The following is an 18,610-nucleotide window of genomic DNA, read 5'->3' as shown; positions in this document are numbered from 1 at the left end:
TACACTGTACAACAGAGTATTTGACTTCTGAACTGTACCACAAAAAGTATAGAAGAGATGAATAATGATCAATTCTCAGGAGAGGCTCACTCTTATACCTTACAAAAAAAGATTACAAAAGCTCAGTAACGTTGCTGGTGATTATTTAGTTTCCCAATGAGAGAGCAAAACTTATCACAATAATCTGCTTTTGAGGCTAGCCAAAAATGCCAAACCATCAAAATGTTCTCTTTTGACACATCAAATAAAAACCACTGGCATTCCTAAGCTACAAGATTTTGAACTTTGGACTTTTACTATATTTATAAGAAAAACCAGTGAAATATTCCATACTGAAATCATTTAACAACTCATGATTTCAAAGTTACTGGAAATACGGAATTAAAAAGTTAAGACAACTTCGTTTTTTTTCTTGAGATAGGGTCTCTCTCTGTAACCCAGCTTGGAGTGTAGTAGTGTGATCTCAGCTCACTGCAACCTCTGCCTCCCAGGTGGGTTCAAGTGATCTTCCTACCTGAGCCTCCCATGGCCTGGGACTACAGGTGGCCTGCCACCATGCCCAGCTCATTTTGACATTCTGTTAAGTTTTGTAGAGAGGGGGTTTCACCATTTGTTCTGGTAGGCCTCAAACTCTTAAGCTCAAGTGATCCACCCCACTTGGTGTCCCAGAGTGATGGGATTCAGGCATGAGCCACCATGCCAGGCAACAACTTTGTTTTCTGTTTGTCATAGCAAATGTATGAATACTTGTACTAATAAAGAATTACAGAGCCAGGCATAGTGGCTGATGCACTTAAGGAGGCTGACATGGAAGGACTGATTGCCTGACCCCAGCCTGAGCAACATGGCAAGATCCCATCTCTACAAAAAATAAAAGCTTACCCGAGCATGGTGGCTGTGCTGCCACCATGCCTATGGTGCCAGCAACTAGGGAAGCAGAGGTAGGAGGATCACCTGAGCCCAGGAGATAGAGGCTACAGTGAGCCATGTTTGCACTACTACACTCTGTATCTCCAAAAATAGTTACTAATTAAACAGTTACCTTTCGCTGGAGAGAAACAGCTTTATCAGACACCTGTTTACATTCTGGCGAAGTATCATCTTCAAGATTCTTTGATTTACAACGAACAGAATGTCCTCCTAGATTTGAATCGCTCTTTGAAGTGCTTGTACATTTAACTGATGGTTTTGTTCCACTGCCAGTTTTAGGCTTTTGTGCTGGTGAATGTCCCTTATCAACAGCTTCAAGATGCTTCTGTTTATTAAATTCTGTCCCATGCCCAGATTGTTGTACTACATCTTCTAATGCTTTTTTCCTATCTAGTAAAAAGACATAAAAAACAATTTCAATTGAAAAAAAATTAAAGTAGGAGCCATCTCATGACATAATTTTAAAAATGTAGAGCTATTCTCAAGCTAAACAGGGAGCACACAGATGAAAAAAATCTAGTCTTTTTTCACTCACAAGGCTTTTACATGAAGAAGTTCCTTTATTTAGTAAGCTTCCCTTATACCAGTGATCCTCAAAGTTTTGGTTTCGAGTTGCTTTACACTTACTGAAGACTCCAAAGATTTGTGTTATATTTATTGATATTTACCATATTAGAAATATAAAATTTAAAAATATTTATTAACAGCTACTCAGGAGGCTGAGGCAGGAGAATTGCCTGAACCCAAGAGGCGGAGGTTGCAGTGAGCCGAGATCGCGCCATTGCACTCCAGCCTGGGTAACAAGAGCGAAACTCCGTCTCAAAAAAAAAAAAAAAAAAAAAAATTATTAATTCATAATTAGGTTGTTGCAAAAGTAATTGCAGTTTTTACCACTGAAAGTAATGGCAAAAAAGTAAACTCCCATATTAATGTAAATCTTTCTATAAAAACCATCCATAATACCCAAAACAAAATTAGTGAAATGAGTGGCACTATTGTACTTTCTTCCAAACATTTTAATGTTGTGCTTAAAAGAAAAAATCTAAATTGTTCTATCTACTTCTGGATAAAGAAAATCCAGCCTCATGTAACTAGAAAAGAGAAGACCTCACAAAACTCTTAAAAAATCTTGGGGACCCCAATCGGTCATTGCTTATGTAATTAAAAGTATTTTCATTTGAATTCAGCATTTTAGAATATACTAGATACAGTAAGACCTGTTCAAAGTATTACTTTTTTATTTTTCAGGCCAGTCAGGTGAAGCAGTGGGAGTATCAAAGTACCTTAGATATTAACTATGATTTCTTTCATTGTAGAAGGAGGTGTGTGTTTGTGTGTGTGTGTGTGTGTGTGTGTGTGTGTGTGTACGTGTGAGCTATTTCTGAAAGGGTCATTAAATCAGTATTAAGTCAGATGTTAAAAATAATAATTTCAAAAACATTTTAATCCATGGAATTCTATAATCAATTATTAAAGCAAACTAAGATGTTTCTACCATCCTTGGTTTTTAAACATGATGTTGGTAGACACATATATTCACACACATTTCTTTGCCAAGTTACTAGAGGGAGTAACTCTGTGAGATGTGGGTCAGATTTCATTTAGCAATTCTAAAATTTAATAAAATGGAACATTTCTCAAAATCCTAAAAAAAACACAATTAAAAATTTAGTCAAAATAAGTACATTATTTCATGGCCATCAGTGTACCTGATGATCTCACTGATCTCCTGGATATCCTTTCGGGGCTAACTGATCGAAAGCATTTTGGACTACCCCTAAATGGATTTTTAATTCGATATGGTGAACGGGATCTGGATCTGGATCTGTATCTAGAAATGAAACGATGACAAATTCTTGGACTTCGACTTCTTGGTCTATACATGTAACGCATTGGGCTTCGAGATCGACGGATTCTGTGACTTGAGCTTGATCTTCTAGAACGCCTAGGACTGGGGGAATGAGAACGTCTTCGTGGAGTTTCATTTTCTTTTCTGTTACCCTCATTTCTGTAAGCAGGCGGGGAAAAAGTTAGTGATTAGCAATTTAATGTAAATTTACATGATACTAAATGACAAAAGTACCTTCTTAAAAGCAGACTGTTAACAATATCAAACTCGAAAAAGATACGTACTTAAAACAAAAATCTGTTTGTTATGATGTGATTCAGCCTTATAGGTGAGTAAGAAACAATCAGAGCAGTTTATCAGCCCTCCAAACTGCTTGGATGTCTGTTTTCTAGTTTACAGATGAATATGATAATGAATTTCTCTAGTTTTTCCTGTACCAATATTGTATCCAATTATGTTTTTAAAGTATTAAATTATGTAAAGAATTTAGGAAATGATTTACATAAACAGATGTATTAAATAATTCTTTCCTGAAAGATTATGCCATCTATAAATATGATTTGATTTCTATACATGTGTGTACACCCATAAACTGAGTAGGATCCCCTAGGGGATACGGAACTTAATAATACCACTCCTAGCATTCAAGGCATTTACAACAGAAGATATCATAAATATAAAAAAATAATGTCAGAATAAAATATTTTCAGAAAAGATTAAAGAAAGTAGTTCAGGGGAGGGGCTGTATCACATTTAAGCTGGAATAAGAAAGATTCATAGAGGTTTTTGCATTTGCCTACTGTTTAAATTACAAAAATAGAAGAATCACTTTCTTAAAATTAAGTGTTCACTTTTAAAAGATAATCAAGTTTTCATAATATTACTATTTTTAAAAATTACCTTCTTGATGGGAGGATCTCAGGATTCCAATCAGGATACCTATTTTGAAAATAAACAATATTAACTAACAGCTAAAATAAGACTATAAGGCTCAATTAATCTTTACTGGAAATAAAATATTTTAAGTATTTAATTCAATAAATAATCAAAGTATTATGCTAATAGGTATATCAGGGAAACACATTCCCCATACTTTAAAGGCCTAAACATTTATTTAAGTAAAATGGCCAGTACATAAACAAATCCATGTTAGAGATACAAGATAAAAGCTTAGGTTAAGGGTTAAAAAAGAGAAGACAATTCATCTACTTTACAGAACTCTAGAAAACACCGCTCCTATCATATTCTATGTGGCAACTCACAGAATACAACATGAATGGCGCCGCTTAACTTATGCCAATTGGTCCTCACAGAGATATATCCAGTAAGAGGAATCAGGAGAGAATTCATAGAAAACATGGCTTTTCAAGTAGCCCTTAAAAAGATCTATTAATAGGCATGGATCAGGTTAGATTTCATGCAGTGGCAATACATAAACTAAGATTGGAGGCAAAACATAGGTGTTTTGTTCCAGGAACTGTCTAGCTGCAGCACAGAAATAATAAAAAGGAATTATAAAGGGGGAAACTTGGACAGGTTGTCTGTTGTCTCAGGTAGAGACAAATTATGAAGAGCCTTGAAATCAGGTAATGACGTTACACAAAGGAAAAAACGACGGGAAGTTAATGAACATTTGTTAAGAGAGGATTACAGGAATGTTTTCAGAACAAGTGTAAAGGAATATCTGGAATTAGAAAAAAAGGTAAGAGCTGAGATATTTAGAAATCAGGCATGTAGAAGCCACAATTATAGTCCTAAGAGTGAGACTAATACAAGATGGAGTTTATAGAAAAAAGAGCCGAGACAGAATCTTATGCACATCAATAACTGTAAAGCAGACAAAGAAAAAAAAGATTAAGGAGTAATCACAGAAAGAAAACCCAGTAGGAGAAACAGCAATATCACAGAAGTCTAAGAAAAAGGTTGTATCTTCACTCTCAACTTCTAGAAAATCTGAACTCTAACAGGCATTTGGACATGTTGATTGTATTAAATAAATAAATCACTACATTTAAGAATACAGTTTCAGTAGTAAGACGAAAACAAGGTAAGGAAATGGAGGCAGCAAACTTCTTACAAATCACCTAGCAGGAAAATAAAGTTAGGTCAAAATTTAGTAAAATAGTTTGTCTTGATTGCTATTTGCCTCAGATATTGTTAATGAGCTAACCCCACAGCAATTCTCAATTCCCTTTTCCCTTGTTTGTCTTTACTACAATGACTAAAAAAAGCTAAATATTTGCTTTCCCACTATCTCTAGAAGATAGCCAGTGATAGGTTCTAACCAATGGGACATAGGTACAAAACTCCCAGGAGACATCTGAGAAAGCTTCTGCCTCATTCTTCCTACTTCGAGAATAGACATACTGTCTAAAGCACTTTTTAATTATGAGAGGACAAGCTATGAAGACAAAAAAGTTAACTTTAATCCAACATGCCCATCACCTAGTGTCAACAATTCCCAATATATGGATTAATTGTGTTCCATCTATTTCCACACTTTAAAAACTTTCATTGCCCTGTACCATCCAGAAAGATAAATTCGTAGTCTTATAACAGTGATTCAAAGCAAATCCTTTATCATCAAACAAAACTGGGTTTCACCACAGGTGCTGTCATTTAATGGCTATTAAACTTAAAGCCAGTTACGTAGTATGTGTAAGCCTTAGCTTTCTCACATGTATATGCTGGAAATGACGGTAATTAACAACACATGAAAGTTATTAAATTTCCAGAGCTCTCTAGTTTATGGTTCACAAGAGTTTGAAGATTATTATTCAAGAGTTACTAATTATGGTCGGGCACAGTGGCTCATGCCTGTAATCCCAACACTTTGGAAGGTAGATCAGGCTTGAGTTCTGGAGTTTGAGACCAGCTTAGGCAACCCTGTCTCTACCAAAAATACAAAAAATTAGCCAAGCGTGGTGGCACTTGCCAGTGGTCCTAGCTATTCAGGAAGCTGAGGTGAGAGAATCACTTGAACCCAGGAGGTGGAGGTTGCAGTGACCTAAGAGAGTTAGTAATAATATTTGTTGATTTTCACTAGGTTCAGCTTCACCAGGTTTAGACCTGTTGACTAGGTAACACATGTTCTCATCTCTGCTGCTCAGGGCAGAAAGATAAAGCATAAATCTTCTGCAAGCAGAATTTGGAAACACCTCTATACTGCCCAACTAGTCAAAAATGTGCTTCAGAAGTAATAACGCTAATATAGGTGGTATAACATAACTGTTAAGAGTAAGGACCTGGTAACTGATGTTATCTTTGTCCCAATGTGATGCAATAAATACACACATCACCTACGAAGTATTTGCAACAAAAATGTTCTCAGTGGATTTAATGCTAAGGGAACTATAAAAAGTGGGACACTCAACAAGACAAGTTTCCCGGACATTTCAAGGAAAAAGTCAACACTGTAAAAACACCCTCCTTGAACAACAACAAAAAAAAATGACAAAACAAAAAACAAAACAAAGAGTAGGTTATTCTAGATTAAAAGAGACAGCAAGACATAAATCCTAACTGAATACTAGATTGGGGGTATCGATGGGGCAGACAAGAAGAGTTATAAAAGGCATTCTGGAAACAAATGGGAAAATATGAATTCTGTTTATATGTTATAAGGCATTGTGGAATTATTAATCTATTCAAATGTGTTATATCAAGGTTATGCAGAACAATGTCCTTACTCTTAGGAGATAGAAGCATTTAGAAATTACATCTCATAATGTCTGCAATGTATTTTCAAATAGTTCAGAAAAAAAATGAAGATATAATAAAGCAAATATTAACAACTGATGAATATAGATGAAGAATATACATTTTTCTTCCTTTTTCCCTTCAATATTTATTCTGAAAAAATTTTAAGCCATAAAAAAGTAGAAGGGATAGTAAATAAAGGTCCATGGGCTAAACTAGTTCTGATTAACTATTTGCTGCATGATGACAGGAAAACTGTCTCTGTGCCTCAGTTCTCTCACTGATAAAATCAGGAATAATCCTTATACTTAACACTTCGTAGGTGTTTTTGAAGACTAAATCAATTATGTAAAGTACTCAGAATGCCCAGCACACAATAAGCATAGTATAATTACCTATTTTTAATAGTAAAATTCTGATTCACTATATCTTTCCTCAACTACTCGTGTCATAATCCAGAAAGATCCATAAAGCCAGAGAATAAGCCATAAGAAACGCATAACTATCTAAATATGTATCAATGGAGGAATGAGTAGAAGGAAGGTATATCCACATTAACACAGCTTAAAAGAATAAAGAATGCAGATCCCAAGCATCTAACCAAATCTTATTTATTAAATTATTTTGCAGTGGAGAGAAAGTCATGAAGTAATTATTCAAGAGCATACAACCTGAATGTGATGGTGAATTTGAGGTGTCAACTTGACTAGATTGAGGGATGCTTAATGACTGGTGAGGCATTGTTTCTTGGCATGTCTGTGAGGGTGTTGCCAGTAAGGATTGGTTTGTGAGTCAGTGAGCTGAGTAAGGAAAATCTGCCCTCAATGTAGGCGAGCATCATGCCATAGCATAGGCTGGGAGCCCAGATGGCACAGATAGACGGAAGAAGGTGGAATTCCCTCTCTCTACCCCTCCTTCCCTCAGAGCGAGATGCCCTTCTACTCCTTGCCCTTGGACATCAGAACTCCAAGTTCTTGGACCTTTGGTCTATATGACTTGCATCAGCAGGCTCCTGGGTTTCTAGGGCTTTCTGTCTCAGACTGAGAATTATGCTATCAGCTTCCTTGGTTTGGAAGCTTTTGAATTTAGACTGAGCCACACTACCAGAAACCAAGGGTCTTCAACATGCAGACAGAATATTGTGGGACTTCTCAGCCTCCATAATTATATAAGCCAATTCCCCTAGTAAATCCCCTCTCACATATCAATACACAGGGATACCTCAGAGATATGTAGATTCAGTTATGTATATTATTAAGTTATATGTAGATAACTTATTCAGTCACGTAAGTTTTTTGGTTTCCCAGTGCAAATAAAAGTTACGTTTAGACTATACCAGTCTATTAAGTATACAATAGCATGTTTTTAAAAATGTACATAAATTAATTAAAAATACTTCATTGCTAAAAAATACTATCATGAGCCTTCAGCAAGTCAAAATCAAAGATCACTGATCACAGACTGCCATAACAGGTATAATAATAATGAAAAAGTTTGAAATACTGTGAGAATTACCGCCCAAAATGTGACTCAGGAACACAAAGTAAGCACATGCTGTTAGAAAAATAGTACCAATAGGAAAGAGTCCTGATTGGCCCAGTAAAGACAAGGGAAGAGGGAGGCCCTGGATCTGCCACTGTAATCAGAGTGAGGCCAGGTGGAGAAAAATGTGCAGAAGGTGAAGAAACTATGAAGGCATCATGAGACCTGGTTAGGAGACACAGCCTGGAGAATTATGAAAGATATACTGTTGTTTTAAATTTCAAACCACAGTTACCTGTGTAACTAAAGAACCCTTAAATCCCACAATAGGAAAAAGTGGAAACTGACCCAGAGGATACCAGATTGAAGGATATATCCAATTGCAGTTCCTTCCTACCAGCATACAGGTACTAATAACACTGTTCATTTTCAGCTTCAGCTCTTGATTGCTTTTGGCCAGATGAGACAGTGACTTGACATTAGGAGATGATTAAGATGGATTCTTGAATGATGCTTCCCAAAACATATATACATATATATATGTCCCAATCCCTGGAACTTGTGAATGTTACCTGATTTGGAAAAGGATCTTTGCAGATGTAATTAAACTAAAACTCTTGAGATGAAATAATCTTAGATTATCCAGTGGGCCCGAGATCCAACAGCCAGTGTCCTTATAATAGCAGGGCAGAGGGAGGTTTGAGAGGAGAAGGGGTGTGAAGACAGTAGCAGAGATGGGACTGATGGGCTACATAAGCTAAGGAAGGCCAACGATTGTCCCTAGTCACTAGAAGCTAGGAGAGAGGCATGGAATAGATTCTCCCCTAGAGCCTTGGAAGGGAGTGTGGCCCAGCTAACACCATGATTTCAGACTTCTGGACTCCAAAACTGTGAGAGAATAAATTTCTATTAAGTCAAAAAAGAAAAGAAAAGAAAAGAAAAATAGCACCAACAGACTTAACACAGGGTTTTCACAATCTTTCAATTTGTAATAAAGCGATATTATGTGAAGTAATAAATCAAAGCACAATAAAATGAGGTATGCTTATGTATGTCTCCCCTATTGGTCTCTCTGGAGAGTCCTAATACACTTGACATGGTTAAAAAATAAAAAGTAGTGTAGAACATTAAAGTAGCAGGCATGGAAAGCAAATGCTTTAAATCAGGGTCCTCTGTGCATGAAAAAAATAATAGCCTTACCTACACTTAAGGCTTTGATAGGTATATACATGCTGTTTGCGCAAGTAAATTAACGTAGCTATAATCCCCCTACTAGCATTAATGACTACCTAAAATAAATAGCTAGCTCCCACCCAAATAAAAATTCACCTTCATTAAAAGACATCCCACTGGGCACCTGTGGGAAAATGTTGCTTAGGAGAGGTTTTCCATTTTTGACTGTATTCCTTACAGTGGCAGTAAGGCATATCCAATTCAGGCAATAAATTATCTCCCCATGATAACCTATGTTTGTCTGTACAGTATCTATGTAGGAAACTAACCCCAATTTCTAGTCTTAGTGTGTAAGATCCAGGTGCAGCTTATCTCACTCTTGACACCAGGAGTAGACATATGACACAAACTGAGGTGTAGTACCCTATTCCCATAGCTACTATAATGGGTTTAGGGATGGACAACTAACACAAAGTGAACCAAGAGTCAAAACAAGGACTTCTGCTGGAGTTATGGCTAAAGAAGTGCTCTAAAGTAAAAAGGTGAGATGGGAGAGGCATATATTCTCAGGACCTCCCGAGGCTGTGTCACAGGGTGAGGGGTTGAGGGAGGGAAAAAAAAACCCTCCTAGAAACGCCAGCTATACAGATCACTTACATCCAAAACCATGGGGTCCATTTTGCCATGTGAAAGAAGTGTGTCCAAGATTTCATAAGGCCATTGCAGAAGACAACAGCTAAGAAAGAAGTATTTCTGACACTGAGTTTTGTCTGAGCATCCAATACAGCTGCTCCTGAAACTATTAATAGAACCACCAAACTCATTTAACCTTCCCAGTCAATCGAGCTTACAAATTCTTATTTTAAAAAAAAATTATTTTTGAAACAGGATGTCACCCAGGTTAGACTGCAGTGGTGCAATCATGGCTCACTAAAGCCTCTATCTCCCATGATCAAGTGATACTCCCACCTCAGCCTCCCAAATATTTTAACTACACATGTGCACCACCATGTCTGGCTGATTCTTTTATTTTTATTTTTGGTAGAGAAAAGATCTTGCTATGTTGGCCAGGCTGAACTCCTGAGCTCCAGTAAGCCCACCTGCCTTAGCCTCTCAAAGTGCTGAGATTACAGGCATGGGCCACTGCAACTGATTTGCAACTTTAATCACTTACAACCAGAAGGATCCTCAACAATAATCTCAAATCCATTTGCCTATGAACATTTTACTGTCAGTCTGGTGGCTAGGAACTGTTTAATGGTACTAGGGAAAACAGAGTTTAATTTTATGTTATTCCAAGGGATACAGGAACTTAAGTGTTAAAATAACACTTTTCACCTTTATGGCCAGTAAGGAAACCTTCACAGATGCCCTGCCCTGTTTTAAAGAAGAAAAAGGTGGAAGAATTGAAGAGCCAAGACTGAGGAACCAAGACACCTAGCTTTTTCATCCCTTACTTAAGGTATATTCTGAAAACTGGTTCTAATATGGAGAAGAGCTTTAGGTCCCAAATTAAATGCTGGTGTTTGGTTTGCACTGATTTTCAGTTACTTATCCTATGGAAAGAGGTGAAGATAGGAGAAAGAAAGGATACCTGCTCTGATATAGATAAAAGATCGTGGGGAAGGTGAGCCAGCAAAGAATGAACTAATGACATAAAAAGTTTACCTACTGGGAATTAAGTTAGAAAAGTGTCAGAGCAAAGGATATACTGAATTCTATCATTTTAGAAAAATATTAAATATACTTCCACAAAACTAATATTTTAAAAAGACAACTTTCTAAAAATATTTTTCTCCAAAGTATACTAAAAATATTAACAGTCATATCTGAACATTAACTATTTTGTAAATATGCTATCTATAATAAAGAAAAAAATGTTCTTACTGTTGACGTAACTGTCGACAGCTCTCAATATGAGTAGATGTATTTTGATGCTGAATCCAATCCTATTGTAAAAGGAGAAAAGTGTCGAAATTAGAATATTCCTCATGTTGACTAATGAACGAGGCTTTTAAAAAAGACAAAGAATACATCTTTTTCAAAAATTAAACAAATGTAGTTACAAATAGCTTTTGGCTACTCAATAAAATTTTCACAACCAAAAATTAAAGGCCTCCAAACAAATGTACTTAATACCATACCTCATCGATTCCATTTGAAAATATTTTAGTACAGAAAACATTTTAAATATCATATCCACGGATGCTCATTTTGAAATCAATATATAAAGTTGGAGAAAATAAAAGCACGGATCAGCAAAAACTTAGTGCAAAAAACACCACACCAGAAATCACCAAAAATTCTATAAGTAAAATGGTATCTGTGAAACAGTATCTTCAAAATACAGTATTTCAATGACAAGTACCTCTAAAATTCACGTTAACAACATCAACAATCAAAAAATGCTAACTCATAGGCCAGTACCATTCCATACAAGGTACTCACTATTTTGGTAAATAAGATTAGTAAAAATATGGGAAAAATGCTGCTTATGAAATCTATTTTCAAAATTTAAAAGTAACAACATTTCAAAGATACAATATCCTTTACATATTGAGCTTTACAATTAACAAAATGTTTTCTTATACATTACTTCATTTACAAATAAATCTGTCCTAAAATTACAATCTGTACCCATAAATAGCTCTGGAAGACACATCTGGATTTAAAAGAAAAAAAAGCCAATACAGTTTTCAAAGATAGAGTTTCCAAAGTGAAACAATTAGTTAAAAGCAGTATGTATGTTACTCTAAGTTTCACTGTTCCTCCAGGATTTGGAAAAGCAGAAAACTTACTAAATAACTCTGTATTTCAAAACTTAGCTTAAGGAAAATGTGATTATTTGTTTCCATTTCAAACACATTTTAGTTTAGGTCATTGCTAAAGATGAACTTTAAGTTTCCACAGGTAAAATCACAGTTGACAATTTTGGATTCTGCCTTGGCAAGAATTATCTGAAAAAAGGTACACTGGTTTGCAATGCAATGCTCAGCATCAATTTAAACTCAGCAACAAGGTATGACAAATCCTAAACTATTTCATTAAGCCATGGAACTGATTGTAGACTACAAAAAAGAAATGTTTGTACATCCTGTTTAGTAACACAAATAGAAAGCTAGAAGAGATTGGCAGTTAAAAGTCTCTAGTGGTACTGAAACCCGTATTTTTAATGTTAACTGGACACTTTACATCAAACAGACACACTGGTGCAGGCAGTAGGTTGGGCATGATTTATTTGAACCATGAAGTGTTTTTTATCTGAATACGTTGCCAACATTTAATAATCCAGAGATTTTAACCCCAAGTACAGATTTCCAGCTTTTCTTGAAAAAATAGGATGATACAGTAATACAGGATACCATTCTTATAGCAACTATCAGCTGACGATGATGGCTGCCCTATTTAAGACATACTCTCCTTACACATAACACACATTCTCTTACTGTACTTTTAATAGGTTTGCTTCACAAATTGACATTACTTGCTTTAAGCTCAGTAAATACACCTATCCTGCCCCAATTTCTAGACTCTGGCAAAAGTATCCACATTAGATAACAGTTCAAAAGCAGTACTGCCTCCCCAGAGAAAAAGTGAAAATTACCTACTAAGGAGGAGACTCTGCAAGGACTGTATAGAATTAGGGAGGCTCAGGATGAAACTGAAAATATCTACCCGTATCAGGGCTCACTCATTAGTCTCAACAATTTTTTACTGTCAGTACGTTCTCAAACTGGACTATTTCAGTCATTACGACACAGTCCCTAAACCAAGGGAAGTTCTTCCTTTAAAATCTGAACCCCAATTTAACAAGCAAATACATTTCACATTCTCAAAGTACATCTTCACAGCTATAATTTCAGAGACTCGAAGGTGGGAAATATACATATTGTCAGATTTACTCAGTAGAAAAAAGTTTGCAGTTGGTAATTTACATTTATTGCCTTCATATTTATGTCATATATATATATACGTATATATATATATATATATACGTATACGTATATATATACGTGTATATATATATATATACGTATATATATATACGTGTATATATATATATACGTGTATATATATATATATATATATATATACACACTCACACACACACACACACACACGAACACTTGATTGAGGCAGCAAAATATATCACAGAAATGAGAAGTAGTTTGTACCATCAAAATCCCCATCTTCACAAATCTCTATCATCTGGCCATTTAGTAGTGAAAAATTCTTTACTTAGATGAGCCCCATTCTGTTGAGCTGTCTGTTAAAAGGGGTATGTGTGTGTGGGGGGGGTGTGTGTGTGTGTATGTGTGTGTTTAATGGCAATCTATATGAGTTCTAATGATTACTAAACGATTTTCTCTCCTCTCAAATCTCTACTTTTACCCTATTAACCCAGGTTTTTACCATCTTATACTTGAACAATTAGAGAAGCTTCCAAGTGGAGGTCCTCCTCCTTATCATCTCATCTCTATTTACCCTGCATACTTGAGTCAGGTCTCCCTAAAATATACTTTAAACATGTGTCACTTCACTTACCAACAAACTTATTTAGCTTTCTAATGCCTCTCAAGTCTAAACTCCTAGGTTAGCTCTTTAAGGCCTTTCATACTTATTTCTAATACGCTCATCACTCTTTTCCAACTGCCTCCTACCACAATGAAATGTAGTCTTCTCTCTGGACCTTTGCCTCTCTGTATATTGTTGCCATCCCTCCTCCTTTTTTATTTTTTTGAGATGGAGTCACTCCGTCACCCAGGTTGAAGTGCACTGGCGAGATCTCCCGGGTTCAAGCAATTCTCCTGCCTCAGCCTCCTAAGCAGCTAGGATTACAGGTATGTGCCATCATGCCCAGCTAATTTTTGTATTTTTAGTAGACACGGGTTTCACCATGTTGGTCAGGCTGGTCTCGAACTCCTGACCTCGTTATCTGCCCGCCTAGGCCTCCCAAAGTGCTGGGATTACGAGCGTGAGCCACCACGCCTGGCCCCCTCATCCTCTTTATACAGGCATATCTAAAGCCTCTTTATCATTCAAGATCCATCTTCAACCTACTCCATGAAGTCTTCTCTACCACATCATTCTAGTCAAGATAGACTTAGTGCATTTAGTAACTGTCATTCCATTAGTCTAACTAGGCTGTAAAAGTCTTTTGATGTCAGAATGCATATTTATACTTTTTAAACACATACCGCTACAAATACAATAGTTAAAACAATTATTAAATTGGTAAATTGGTAATGATTACATTAGTAAATTGATGATGCTAGCCTGAGTGATACACGCCTGAAATCAACATAGAAATATTACATCTCCGTCCCCTACAGCATATCCAAACAAGTTAAATACACAAAACCACTTGTTGCCTTCTAATTGTTTTAAATGTCTCGGGAGTATAATTTTTCTCCTCAATAAGACTGGATAAACTGCTTAATAACATCTAAAATTTTACACAGTTCCTCATTTCTGCCCCAGTACCCAACTGGAGTCAAGTACAAAACTGGCATCCCTAAGTACATACTAAATTAAATGTATACCTTTTCTACTGTACAGAATACAAATTAAAACTTCAAGTTCTTTATTCGAAGATGTATTTTTTTGGATTCATCATGATTAATCAAAAGTTTAAAATAAATTAAAAAATTATGTGGTACGCCCAGTCATAAGAATACAGAGAGACTAACACTCAATTCACTCGTAAGGCCAGGGCTACTTACAGATTACAATTAAGTGACATGAATTATCTAAGACTTTTTCCCTTGTAAGGACTTTGCTATCCCTTCTGATGGAATAAGGCAACTATTATTTTAATAGAATTTGACACAGCTGGCTCAAATGGGATCGAATGCTGCTTTCTTTGACTGGAGTTAACTTTAAGAAAGAAACAACAGATCTAATTACAGATTCATGTTGATAAAAACCTGGTGAGTGAATAATGAAAAGAAAATCAAAAGGCAGCACTGCAAGAAGAAAAGAACAAGAACATTAGCACCTATAGATTTTTAAGCCTAAGTATACAACCAATTCCAGACCATGGCCTTGAATCAAAGCTTTTTCCCATGTTAGTACATTCCCTCCTGACTCTTTACAATCTGAATCAATAAATCACATTGGTAAATAGAAGAAACAGTGCTTGCCAAACACAGATAAATAAATTTTACTTGGAAATTCCTGCTCAAATCTACCAATGATTACTACCAAATAGTATGTTCTACATTATAGTACACTTGACTGCCTCTGCAAAATACTTCCTTCTATACCTAAATCTTCTTTCTTTTTAAAGAATTTTCTCTTCAAATTTCTATCATTTAACTCTATAACTAATGCACCTTGACTTATTTTTGCTATGAAGTTATTTTAGAAAGCTTCTTCTCAAAAAAAAAAAAAAAACACTAAAAATCACTAGTCTACATAAAGTCAGGAAATATTTAAATCAACATTGTCTTTATCCCAAGACAGGTATATATTTGCAAGGCCATAATACAATCTCTCTTAAATGTGTGAATTACAAATGGGTTGTACCATCTTTTAAGTATAAATGGGTTATACCATCTCTTTGTAGTTTTATACTAACAGATCCTTTTAGAGAAAGGTGATTCCATGTGACATTGTCTTGTTAAGTACACAGTTTATGTTATATAAATTTTATGTTGCATAAGTGGGATAACTAAAAGTTTAAAATAAATGGACAAACTATTAATATATGGTGTGCCCGGTCACAGGAATACAGTAAGCCTAACACTGAATTCAGTACTAAGGCCAGGGTTACTCAAGATTACAACTAATATTGAGGTTGCAATTAAAATTACCTTCCGCCATTTCTTTAACGTCTAATTAACAGCAGCATACATATTAGAACTTAGAGAAAACTTTGGTGCTGAGCATCATTATACAATGATCTTTTTTTAAAAACACTCACCTTCAAATGACTACATTCTACGTTACACAGAGAACACAAATGTGGAAATATTCTTGGAGACGCTGCATAATAATCATTCATCATAGAAGGAGTTGGAAGTCTCTTCATTTTCTGGGCATCAGCATGTGAAAATTTTGGTAGCCAGGATGCTTTCACAATACCAAAGGGAGACCGAATGGGAATGTCAGACTGTGACTGGTAATTCTTTTTACTTCCTCTTGATCCAACATGTACATTAGATGAATTAATCACAGGCTCATGTGGGATCCGCTCTTGTCGGCTTACAGTTGAAATTAATTCTGACGAAAATGGTTGCTGGTTCATAGACGGAGGAATCAGAGATTGACTCATTGTCTGGCTAACTGTTTGGTTAATGGATTGGTTGACAGATTTTATAGGTTCAAGGACTGACTGTCCTCCAGAAATGTGTAAGCCTGACATCTTGGTTCCACTCTCAACCGGGAAAAAGGACCGATTATTGGAGGACTCACTGGGGAAGTCCATTTGGTGAAATACATCTTCAACTGGAAACACAGAATTACATATCACATTTGGATTGGGAACAGATGCAGAAATGCTCTGTTGTGACTGAAATTCATTCTCAACCTCATCAGTTGGAATTTCAGGATCATAAATACGTACTTCAAGTGGATCTTCTGTGTAGCCATATTTGCTTGCATGCCCATAATCAATCACATTACTTGAAACTGCTTCACTACCAAGTGTTTCTTTATTTCTGCTCTGAGAAGGTAAATTAGGTAATCTGCGCCCCATTTTTCGCATTCTTATATCCCTCAAAATTAATGGCATATTTTCCGGAGTCAGCTGTTCATCAGGATAGCGACTAAGTTCTTCTAGGTCTTCATTAGATAATCCAAAACTTGCTAAGATACTTGAGGCACTCTCTTTAGTATAGCGGCTCTGTACTTTGGGACTCTGCTCTGTAACCTGTGTTATAGAACTCTGTTTCACTGCCACTGATGCAGACATATGAGGCTCATCATCCCACCGGCTACCGTGAGGCTTCCCCTTCTTCTGTTGTGCTTCATGAAAATCCAGTTTTTCTTTGGTCAATCTTGGATCAGTTCTATGTTGAGTTACCTGAACATTCATTCTCTGTGGTCCCATGTTCTGATAAGATTCATGGCCAGCAAATCTGTGTGGAATTCCACGGGCTCTCCCTGCTGGGTAAAATCTTGGGAGACCCATAGATCCAGGCCTCATAAATGGTCCTGGAGGCCTCATCCCAGAAGGGTTAGGTGCTCGTGGCCTTTGAAGTGGAAAGTCTCCTCGAGGATTAAACCTGGGTCTCGACATGGCTATTTTCAAGAAAGCCTGATTTAATAAAGTATAAGGTGGTGTTGAACCATGTGAGGCAACGGCATTCAGCTGCTGAAGCGCCAACTGAGTCTTAATCTGAGCAAAGTGCAAAGGAGATGGGCCCAACAGAAGTGGGTTTGCAATGCCCAGGTTCAAGGAATTCACAAGTGGTGCGAAATTTTCCAAGAATAACACAAAGCTGAAAGTTAAAACACAAATATTAGATCATTTTAACTCAAACTACTCTATGAAGTGGGTTCTACAGCCAGTGTAAAACATTTTGAAATAAAGCCATGAAACCATTGTGCATTTCATACACTTTTAGAGTAAGGGCTTACGAAGATTTAAATTTCCCAAAAACTTTCTCTTTTCTTCTTTCCTGAATGCAGAACACAAGCCCCAACCTCAAGCCAGAGTTCATGTACACTGTGTTGTGTTGGGTGCTGTCCTAGATGCTGAGCAGTAATTACAACTCCTTTTACATAATCTTGAAAAATACTGGGAATTTATTTCACGCTGTAATACTGGGGAAAAAAGATGAAGGCATTAAAATACTTATAAATGCACACATACTTAATATGCATGTTATCAGATATACAAATAAAGAAAATAAAAACTGTAAGCCTGAAGTTTCATAAGATCCATTTTTGTAAAACACAGTCTTCTTGGAATCAGTCTTCGCATCTAATAAATTCCACAGGACAAATAAACTACACTTATGTTCCTGTTATTAAACGGTTGTTTCTTTTAAGATAAAAATTTGTTGCTAATAAACTTGTTTACAGAGTCTAAGAAAACAGTATGCAATGGCATGGAATTCGTTATAATACAGAAAATATGTAACAAAACCAATAACTCTTCCCTTGGAGTCCCTCCATATCTGTCTCACAGTATAGAAAAATATATATGGATGATAATAATTATTAACTTTATAGAGCGCTGTCCACGTGTCAGTGTTCTATGAACTTTAAATGGAATGGGTCATTTAATGCTAACAATCCCAGGATATGTACAGAGGAAAACACTAAGGCACACACAGGTAAAGTAACTTACAAATACAAGTGACTGTGCTGAGATTTGTACTGAAGATTGTCTGGTCCAGTAATATGTACTCTTAACCACTAATAGATGTGAGCAAAAAAATCTTGCCGTTTCCAGGCACTTTATTAGTTAAAACTGGTTGCTGACCAGCCTATCAGACTGCAGCACTATCCACATTTCAACACTCTTCT

At 36.1% G+C, this 18,610-nt stretch overlaps 1 protein-coding gene across 2 annotated transcripts in view; it reads right to left on the bottom strand.

The window, feature by feature from the left end:
- The window catches only part of ZNF638 (zinc finger protein 638), an 88,860-nt gene extending 71,283 nt beyond the window's left edge, over nt 1-17,577 (bottom strand). Inside the window, exons 1-5 of one of the 2 annotated variants that reach the window (XM_012475638.3) lie at nt 16,059-17,577; nt 11,021-11,082; nt 3,680-3,718; nt 2,640-2,938; nt 1,043-1,320 (exon numbers count right to left, since the gene is read on the bottom strand). In XM_012475638.3, coding sequence (XP_012331061.1) covers nt 1,043-1,320; nt 2,640-2,938; nt 3,680-3,718; nt 11,021-11,082; nt 16,059-17,375 — 1,995 coding nt within the window. In that variant the 5' untranslated portion in view covers nt 17,376-17,577. The remainder of the gene's footprint in view (nt 1-1,042; nt 1,321-2,639; nt 2,939-3,679; nt 3,719-11,020; nt 11,083-16,058) is intronic. The other variant, XM_021670729.2, reaches the window with a different exon arrangement.
- Between the last annotated feature and the right edge of the window lie 1,033 nt (nt 17,578-18,610).

This window comes from Aotus nancymaae, unplaced genomic scaffold (assembly GCF_030222135.1).
Source record: "Aotus nancymaae isolate 86718 unplaced genomic scaffold, 86718_ANA_hifiasm-v0.15.2.pri h1tg000057l, whole genome shotgun sequence".
NCBI lineage: Eukaryota > Metazoa > Chordata > Mammalia > Primates > Aotidae > Aotus > Aotus nancymaae.
Note: the sequence above shows the minus strand (reverse complement) of the source record. Positions and strands in the feature narration are given on the sequence as shown.